Source organism: Malus domestica, chromosome 15, assembly GCF_042453785.1.
Source record: "Malus domestica chromosome 15, GDT2T_hap1".
NCBI classification, from domain to species: Eukaryota; Viridiplantae; Streptophyta; class Magnoliopsida; order Rosales; family Rosaceae; genus Malus; species Malus domestica.
In genome coordinates this window covers 17,554,947-17,565,167 of record NC_091675.1, presented here as the reverse complement: position 1 = coordinate 17,565,167, position 10,221 = coordinate 17,554,947, and the positions used below count along the sequence as shown (strand labels likewise).

Genomic DNA, 10,221 nt, shown 5'->3' with positions numbered 1-10,221 from the left:
ACAAATTTCTTTTCATCATAAGAGTATAAATATATAAAATTTAACTAAATAATCAAGGAGTTTAATTAGAATCAATGGTTTTTGTTGTTTAAAATTAACGAGAGATCCTAAGTTCGAAATGCTAAGTGCATGTTTATTATTTTCAATTTTTAAGAATTTTTGTTTGGTTGTTAATTTATTTAATTAGTAGCTAGTAGCTATGTGGGTTGTTATTTTTAAACATTTGTTCCAATTCAAGTCTAATCTTCAACAAAGAGTAATGCGTTGACCAAAATTTTAGACCAAATTTGCAAAACATATGACATGTCATCAAAAAGTTTAATTTAGTACCTATTTATTACCTATACATATCAATTAAAGACTCAAAAACATCATTATTTTTTTAGTCCCATATTGACAAGGTTAGTAAATAAGAAAAAACACCTCACGATTTATACAAAAACACTTTAAAAGTTCAGATGGAAAACAAAACTCTTGTCTATCTACTTGTAAACCCAGAGTTTTTTTGTTTCCTTCTCACGATACAAAATAAATTATTTTTTCTGTGTTTCTAAATTATTAAGTTTAAGGTGCTTTTCTAAGTATAATTTTATCGTTGTCTTATGTGTGAAAACAAATAATTTTCTTATATAAAATGAGGGCACATTTTTTGACATTGCCTCGGGCCTTAAAAATCTCTAAACCAGTCCTGCCACAGACATAGGAAAGAACTCTCACAGACAGAGAGAAAAATAAGATTCATCTCGATCCTTTGATTCACTAATGTTGATGGCCACCAAATTAGTATAAAGGCTTTCATGTGGCCTAATCTTCCAGGTTTGTGATATTGGCATTCGGTGAAATATTTAAATGTGTGAGATTGGCTTAATTTTCACGTGACCTCATGGGTCCATGATTCATGATTCACATTGAATGGCCGTAATAAATGAAATGGTGGAGTTTGTCTTCATTCCAAAAAGCAAAATATTCTATGTGTAAGCAAGGTGCAAGACATTAGGCATTAGTCAGACGGTAGATAATCCACACCAACCCATGATCTGAAATTAATTTAAAACCTAAAACCCAAATGGAGGTTAAATACCAGCCCAAGTTTAGGCCACAAATTGGAGTGGACCCTAGCTTATGTGACTGAAACCTGGGCTGTGAAGCCCAATTGCCCTCTGTCACTTGCTCCACAAGCAGCATGCAAGGCCTTTAACCTGCATTCAATCGAGGTGGACCCCCCCCATGTGGGTGTGTCCTCCAGTTTGTCAAGTTTTGTCTGTAGCCAACGGTTACTTTTCTTCATCGGATGATGGTAGTAATTGGACCGTTGGTTAATCCAACAATCCACATTCAAATATTTTTTAGTTCACAAAATTATATGAACATTTATATTTATATATTTATTGAATCCAACGACTTAGATCAAATATAATCAAATCTAACGGTCCAAATTAAAATCCAATGGCTAAAATAATTTAAAAAATTTATTTAACCCAAAATTCAACCAAAAACTCTATAAATACCTATGTATTTGTTCAAATATTCATACAAAACTCACTTTTCTCCTACAATTCTTCCAATTTTTCTTTCTACCATTTCTTCTCATTTCCAAAATTTTCAATATGGCAAAAGAGCATGTTAGAGGTTGTAATTGGACCTTTGAGGAAGATATTGCTTTATGTTTGACATGGATTTCTATTAGCGAAGATGGTGTTGTCGGCACGAATCAAAATAGAAAGGTTTTGGGGGGTAAAATCGTTGATAAGTTCCATGAAAACTCCAACACCGGTCGAAGGGAAGCTGGTGGTGTTTATGATCGATGGAAGATTATCAACAAAGCGTGTACTTTGTGGAATGGAAGCTTGGAGAGAGCCATGGTTGACATGGGGCGCCTCAGAAATTGTGAGTTTCTTTGTTGATATTTTATTTGCCATGTATATAATAGTATTTTGCAACTAATTGTTTTTATGTATTTGTTGCATAGGGTGACAAAGCAATGACAATTTACAAGAAAGAACTACACCAAAAAATCAAGCTTTTAAGTTGCATCATGCTTGGAACATCCTCAAGGATTGTCCTGTTAAGGGTAGTTAAGTAAAGTTGTGAGAGTTTGTTTTACTTTACTTAGCTAGTAAGATAAGTAGTGAGGATATATGTAAATGATGGTATATATATATATACCAAGTGTAATATTATTCAGATATACAATTCATAATTTTATTTCTTCTCTCTCTAAACTTTCTTACTAAATCTCTCTAAATTCTTACATGGTATCACTCGCCGGTGTCTAACGACCTCCGACGATCCTTCGTCTCTCTGCGTTCTCTGTGTTCTCTCCTTTTGCTTCTTGTCGCTACCACCAATGGCGGTATCGTCTCCCTCTGATTCTACCTCGCAGCCATCTCCTGCAGATTCTTAGGCCCCAAATTCGTGCCCTAATTCGGTCAGTTCTTCGATCACTATTCAGAATATTGGTTCGCTGGTTCCGATTAAACTCACAACTACAAATTGGATCACCTGGAGTGCTTTATTTGCACCAATTTTTCGTCGGTACAATCTCACCGGCCTTATTGATGGATCTCTAGTGGCGCCGCCCATGTATCTTCTGGATTCTTCAGGAAATCGCACTTCGACTGTGAATCCTCAATATATCACCTGGTTTGAGAATGATCAAAACATTCTGATCTGGATCAATTCGACCCTCTCGGATTCTCTGATTCCCTACACTGTTGGTGTTACCTCTGCTCGAGATCTGTGGGCAAAACTGGAATCTCGTCTTGCTACAGCGTCGCAATCACATATTCATGAACTGCGCTCTCGTCTTCGCACGATTACCAAAGGTGATTCCACTGCGGCTGCTTATCTTCAACAAATTGAAGAAATTGCGGATGCTCTTGCGACTGCTGGTGCTCCGATTGCTGATTCGGAACTCATCTCTATTCTTCTTCATGGCTTACCGCCTGAATATGATGCTTTTGTTGACACTATTCAATTTCGTCTTGGTTCCACTACTATTGATGGGTTACATGGCTTATTGCTTAGTAAGGAGATTCAATTGGCAAATCGCAAGAAGGTTTCTTCATCAGTGCCATTTCAAGCATATCATTCCTCTGCTGGTATTCTCCCTACACCACCTGCTGATTCTCCTTCTCAGGCGTACTTTGTTTCTTCTCATGGCCGTGGCTTCGATCGGAATTTTTCTCATCCTAGAAATTTTCAGAAATTCTCTCGCTAAGGTCAGAATTTCAGTCGCCAAGGCCCGAATTTCTCTCGCCAAGGTCAGCATTTCTCTCGCCAAGGTCAACAAAAGAATAATCGTGGATCCAAACCAAATTTCCACAATTTCAACCGAAGAACTTCCTGTCAAATTTGCCGTCAATCTGATCATGAGGCTATTGATTGTCCGCATCGTCTGAATCCTAACTATGGTACCAAGTATTCACAAACTGCTTATCATGCGAATACTGCTTCCAATGCTTTCACTTCTTCCACTGCTTCCAATGCTCCCACATGGCTTCTTGATACCGGTGCCAGTTCTCATATGACCAACTCGTATACAAATCTTCAAAGTCCTGAACGCTACAGTGGTCCCGATCAAGTTTATATTGGCGATGGAAAAGGTTTGCCTATCACTCATTCTGGTTCTTCTTGTCTTCCTACCTCTACTCATACTTTTGATTTGCACAATGTGTTGCATGTTCCTGATCTGAAACAAGATTTGATTTCTGCCAATCGTTTTATAGTTGATAACTAGTGCTCCATTCATCTATATCCTTTTCACTTTCTTGTGAAGGATCTTACTTCGGGGAATGAGCTTTTTAAGGGTCCTGTCAAAGCTGGCTTCTATCCTTTTCTTGCACCTTCTGTTGCAGACAATCATCAAGCTTATGTGACCAGTACTACAGCTTCTCAGGGCATTTGGCATCAACACTTAGGCCATCCATCATTCAAGATTTTACATAAACTAGGCTCTCAGTCTCGTATCTCTTGTTCAGATCACATTCATAAATTTGTATGCTCTAGTTGTGCTTTAGGCAAATGTTCTCGCAAACCATTTACCTCTGTTTCTTGTACAACAACCAAGCCTCTTGAGCTGTTGCATACTGATGTATGGGGTCCTGCGCCCGTTCCTTCTGTTAATGGATTTCGGTATTATCTTCTATTGGTTGATGACTTTTCCAAGTATTCATGGTTTTTTCCACTGAAATATAAATCTGAGGTTTTCAGTACCTTTGTTCACTTCAAATCTGTGGTTGAAAATCTCTTGGGTTTCAAGGTTATTACTCTGCGATCTGATTCTGGTGGAGAGTTTGTTAATCATCAATTTTCTGATTTCTTGAAGACACATGGGATCTCTCATCAACTGAGCTGCCCTCATACTCCAGAACAAAACGGGTGTGCTGAAAGAAAGCACCGGCATTTAGTCGAAACTGCTCGGACTCTTCTTACAACATCTCAAGTACCTCATTCTTATTGGGTTGAATCATTCTCCACGGCTCTTTATCTCATCAATCGCATGCCTACTGGTAGTAAACTCTCTCCTTGGGAAATCTTGTTTCATAAACCCTCAGATTACACAACTTTGAAAGTTTTCGGTTGTAGGTGTTATCCTTGGCTCCAACCTTACACTTCCTCTAAACTTGATCCGAGAAGCAAAGCTTGTGTCTTTTTAGGCTATAGCCTTAATCATAAAGGTGATCGTTGTTTGGATGCTCAAACTAGGCGAATTTATATCTTTCGCCATGTTATCTTTGATGAAACCACATTTCCTTTTCATTCTTCTTCACCTCATATCCGTCCTTCCTCTCCAGTTCAATCTCTTTTCAATTCCCCCTCCATCCCAACCTCATTAACATTTACTCATTCCTCTCCTGTCTCGTTACCTATCTCTGATTCCATTCCTTTATCTCATTCTTCTTCTACAGATTCCTTACCACCATCTTCTCTACCTAATATTCATCCTATGACCACTAGATCAAAATCTGGTATTTTTAAACCGAAGGCTCTTCTAGCAACTAAGCATCCTCTTCCCTCCTCTTTATCTCTTGATTACACACCTTCCACCTACCTTCAAGCCTCTAAACACTTACCCTGGCGACAAGCTATGCAGGAAGAGTTCAATGCGCTTCTTCAAACTGGTACCTGGTCTTTGGTTCCTCCTACTTCCTCTCAGAATTTAGTAGGTTGTAAATGGGTTTTTCGTATTAAACGGAAACCTGATGGCTCAGTGGACAGATACAAAGCCCGTCTGGTTGCCAAGGGATTTCATCAGCAACATGGCTTAGATTACAATGAGACATTCAGTCCGGTTGCCAAACCAGTCACTATCCGCATTCTCTTAACCCTTGCAGCTAAATTTGATTGGTCTATCAACCAGTTGGATGTGAGTAATGCTTTTCTGCATGGTACCCTCACTGAGTCTGTTTTTATGGTTCAACCTCCCGGGTTTGAAGATCCTACTCAACCCCATCATGTCTGTCACTTGCATAAGTCCCTGTATGGTCTCAAACAGGCTCCCCGAGCCTGGTATGCCAAGTTAACAACTGCATTACAGTCTCTTGGTTTCTCTGGATCCAACAATGATCACTCTTTATTTGTTAAGAACAGTGATTCAGTGGTCTATGTCTTGGTCTATGTGGATGATATCCTTGTCACTGGCCCTGATTCTGCAGCTTGTCAATCTGTGATTTCTCAACTATGTGCATTATTTCCTGTTAAGGATTTGGGACTCCTGCATTATTTTCTTGGTATTAAAGTCAAGCGATCTTCCCAGGGCATCTTCATCAATCAAACTAAATATATTATGGATCTTCTCAAGAAGGCACACATGGATGGTGCTAAACCTTGTGTTACTCCTCTGAGTACTTCTAAATTGGATCATTCTTCTCCCTTACTGTCCAATCCTGAAGACTACAGATCCTTAGTTTGCGGCCTTCAATACTTAACCTGGACTCGACCCGATTTATTCTTTGCAGTCAATCTCGTATGTCAGTTCATGCACACTCCTCGAGAATCACATCTTCAGGTTGTCAAGCGTATTCTCCGATACTTAAAAGGCACGATTACTCTTGGTCTTTGGTTTCCCAAATGCTCTGCACCCCTCAGTATTAATAGTTTCTCAGATGCCGATTGGGCTGGTTGCACTATTGATCGGCGTTCCACAGGTGGTTTTTGTATTTTTCTGGGTGATTCTCTTATTAGTTGGAGTGCCAAGAAGCAACCCACTGTTGCTCGATCCTCAACTGAAGCGGAATATCGTTCTTTAGCTAATACTGCTGCTGAGTTAACTTGGATCTGCAAGCTGTTAGTTGATATTGGTCTCCTGCTTCCGTGCCCTCCTAAACTTTGGTGTGATAACATATCTGCTCTTTCTCTTGCTAAGAATCCTCTGTTTCATGCTCGAACCAAGCATGTGGAGATTGATTATCACTTTATTCGTGAGAAAGTTTTGGCCAACTCTATCACTGTGCATTTTGTCTGTACACAGGATCAAACTGCCGACATATGTACTAAGGCCTTATCCAAGGATCGGTTTCTTTTTCTCCGTGACAAACTCTCACTTCGGCTACCTCAGCCTAGTTTGAGGGGGGATGTTAAGGGTAGTTAAGTAAAGTTATGAGAAGTTTGTTTTACTTTACTTAGCTAGTAAGATAAGTAGTGAGGATATATGTAAATGATGGTATATATATATACCAAGTGTAATATTATTCAGATATACAATTCACAATTTTATTTCTTCTCTCTCTAAACTTTCTTACTAAATCTCTCTAAACTCTTACATGTCCAAGGTGGGGAACCGATGCGGACCAATAATGGGGAAGATTATTTCATAGTGAAGCCCCACCCCCAAATGATGTCAATGAAGGTGTGAATTTTGCCGACAATGAAGGTGTCGAACAAATGACCCCAACTTTTTCTTTTGCAAGGCCCCCATGTAGACATAAGCAAAAGGAAACAAAGAGAAAAGGGAAGTCCCAAGATCCGATACTTGCACAATTTGCTAGCGAAATGGTAAGAATGAATGAAAACCATATTTCTCGACAAGAAGAATCGGCCCAAATGCGTTTGGCCATGAAGGAACAAGGGGATAGGGAGCAAGAAAGGTTTGAAATTAATTTGATGATGGAGGATCTCGACAAATACACTCCAGAGAGGAAGAAATACTTATGTGGTGAGCAAAATGACATTTTACGAAGGAATGCCACAATGAGTATATTTCGAGATGACGATTCATCTCAAGACTATCACCCAAGGCCATCACCAAGTCATGATGGTGGATATCATTATTAAGTTTATGAGTTTTCGATTGTATTAAGTTTATGTGGTTTATTAATTGTCTTTTAAAAAAAAAGTTTATGTGGCTTATTAATTGTCATTTGTATTAAGTTTATGTGGTTTATTAATTGACATTTGTATTAAGTTTATGTGGTTTATCATGATTTTCATGTATTGATTTAGTGATTTTTCAAAATTTATCGGAATTTAAATATTTTTAGGTTAAAATGTTCATATAATTAATTTAGGATAGTCTGCATATTTATTTTTTTTTAAAGTTAATTTAAAAAAATAGCCTTAATTCATTCTTTGATAATCTCGGGCAAAAATTTTACGCCAGAAAAGTTGGAGCAGAAAAGCTGTTTCTGGGCTAAAACCTAAATTTTCTAGGCTAAATATTTTTAGGTTTTAGATCACCATTGGAGATTATCTAAGAGATTGGCATTTGGTGGAATATTTACATGTGTGAGATTAAACTAATTTCCACGTGGCCTTCATGGGTCCATGATTTAGGATTCATGTTGAATGGCCATAATCGATGAAGTGGGGGAGTTTGTCTATATTCCAAAAAGAAATATATTCTATGTGTATCTGATGTGATGTGATTTCGTCAAATGAGGTGCCAATTTGATAGTACTATAGCGGCATAGAACAATGAGACTCTTTCAAACCCTGGGTTAAAACCCAAATTTCCCCTTCCCTTCCCCTTATAAAAAACCCAACCCAACCCAAGTGCTAAACAAAAACAAAAACTTAAAACTAAAAAAAGGGCCAAATACCAGCCCCTTTTTAGGCCAGAAATCATTGTGGGCCCCACCGGGTGAGAGTGAACCACAGGTTGTGAAGCCCAGGCACCTAACCCACTTGCCCAACACACCAGACGAAATCCTAGAGGGACCCCACCCACGTGGGCATGTGGTTTATTAAATGTCGTTTGTATGAAGTTTATAACTTTTTAATTATTGTTTCATTAATCTAGATGCCTTCAATAATTATTGTACTTATTGTCAGTTGAGTTCGCAGAGCATCCATTAATTATTGTATAATAGATGCCTTCAATAATTCAAACGGCCTTCAATAATTTTGACAACGTACTAGTGAAAAGACTTGTCACAAGAAGATAATTCAATTTATTACTAGAAAACACCAACATTGTACATGCAAAATTATTACATAACACATTATTACACTTAAGATTATCTATCATCAACGTTCTCCTTCTTGGCGCCATATATGCTTAACCAAATCCTTGTGGAGTGTGTAATGACCTTGAGGAGCTTGAATTCTATTTAAACGTCTCATATACTCACTTAGTGTGACCCTATCCTGTCGGGTCTCGTATGTGGTTGCAGCGAGATATTCAACATCTATTGCCATAGCTCTAGCATATGTTAGTTGGTCATCATCCACATCTTCATCTGAATCTTCCTCAATTTCGACATATTCATCTTCCACAATCATGTTGTGCAAAATTATGCACGTCATCATGATTGAATGGAGGTTTTCGGTATGCCAAAGTCGTGCAACCTCTTTAACAATGACCCATCGAGCTTGTAGGATCCCGAACGCTTTCTTCACATCTTTCATGTAAGACTCTTGTCTCTGCGAAAATAATTTCTTATTTGCACTATCGGGATGAGAATAACTTTTCACAAAGGTAGACTAGCTAGGATAAATATCATCAGTTAAGTAGTAACCTAGCTCATGCATATTACCATTTACTTTGTACCTCTATTCTGGTGCCCATCCATTGACAACATCATCAAATAGAGAAGAAGACCAAAGAACGTTGATATCGTTGTTTGATCCAGGAGCATCGAAGAATGCATGCCAGATCCATGTCATAACACACCATAGACTCGAGCACGATGGTTTGCTTGTTGTGACGACCCTTGAATTGGCCAGCCTAAGTAGTAGGACAATTCTTTCACTCCTAATGCATACAATCGAGACTTCCTATCATGTCAGGGAAATCTCTTTTGTCTGCCTTGTGTAGAAGCCGCTTCAAGTCTTCACGATTTGGCTTGCAGAGGTATATAGTTCCATATATGGCTTCAATTGCCTTACAGAAGCGCTTTAGGTTCTCAATAGTAGTACTATCTGCAAGTAGGCAATACTCGTCAGTTAAGTCTGCAGAGCACCCATTAGCTAGTATCCAAAATGTAGATGTGAGCTTATGATGAGGTGATAGGCTTTGTTGGCCTACGACCTCTATCTTCCTTGCAAAGTAGTAGTCATGATGGATAACTATGTTTAAGATGCTTTCAAAAAGCTCTCTCCTCATCTGAAACCGCCTTCGAAAATCATGAGAATATCTCAGACGTTCGATGAAATAATCTTTCATCATCCGGTCATGACACTTTTCTCTATCATGCTGCACAAATGAACGCCCCGTGACATAACCACGATGGCTAGATTCGGCATGGTGCTGATATTGAATAAGCGAGTTTGCAAATTTGGCTTCTTCTGTGTTCATTTCTGCATCAGCAGTTGCACAACTTGCTTGGTATTGTGCCATCTGCATTTCCAAGCTACGCCTTCTTCAATCACCCATTGATGAGATATTGATGATTTTTAGGAAACAAAAACACTTTGAAAGTTGGAAGATTGGTGAATATAGAGAATTATTGAAGGTTTGAATGTTGTGTGATGGTTTGATATTCAACATGTGTTTATATACAAGATGATTGAAGGTTTCAGTGTCATGTGTGTAAGTTTGTGTTTCATGCGTTTCATGTGTTTTGTATGTATGTTTAACGTGTCTGAAACAGAGACTTCGAAGTGTCGCTAGAAGAGTTTCAAGAGATATTAGATGAGTTGTTCTTCCTTAATGGGGGTACTTAATATAGGTGATTGGATCCTATGGGCTGAGTGTTTGGACTTGCAAGGGTACGTAAAGCGAATGAAAGCGTTGAAGAAAAAATTTGACCGGTTCCATGATCATGTGTTTAATGAACACAA

At 38.5% G+C, this 10,221-nt stretch overlaps 2 protein-coding genes across 2 annotated transcripts; both read right to left on the bottom strand.

Moving 5' to 3' along the window:
* Positions 1-8,466: 8,466 nt before the first annotated feature.
* LOC139191736 (uncharacterized) lies at positions 8,467-8,847 on the bottom strand. Its single transcript, XM_070812740.1, has one exon. The coding sequence runs from the start codon at positions 8,845-8,847 to the stop codon at positions 8,467-8,469; it is 381 nt and encodes a 126-aa protein (XP_070668841.1).
* Positions 8,848-9,193: 346 nt separating this feature from the next.
* Positions 9,194-9,778, bottom strand: LOC139191734 (uncharacterized). The gene has a single exon (XM_070812739.1). It carries the CDS (start codon positions 9,776-9,778, stop codon positions 9,194-9,196), a length of 585 nt encoding a protein of 194 aa, XP_070668840.1.
* Between the last annotated feature and the right edge of the window lie 443 nt (positions 9,779-10,221).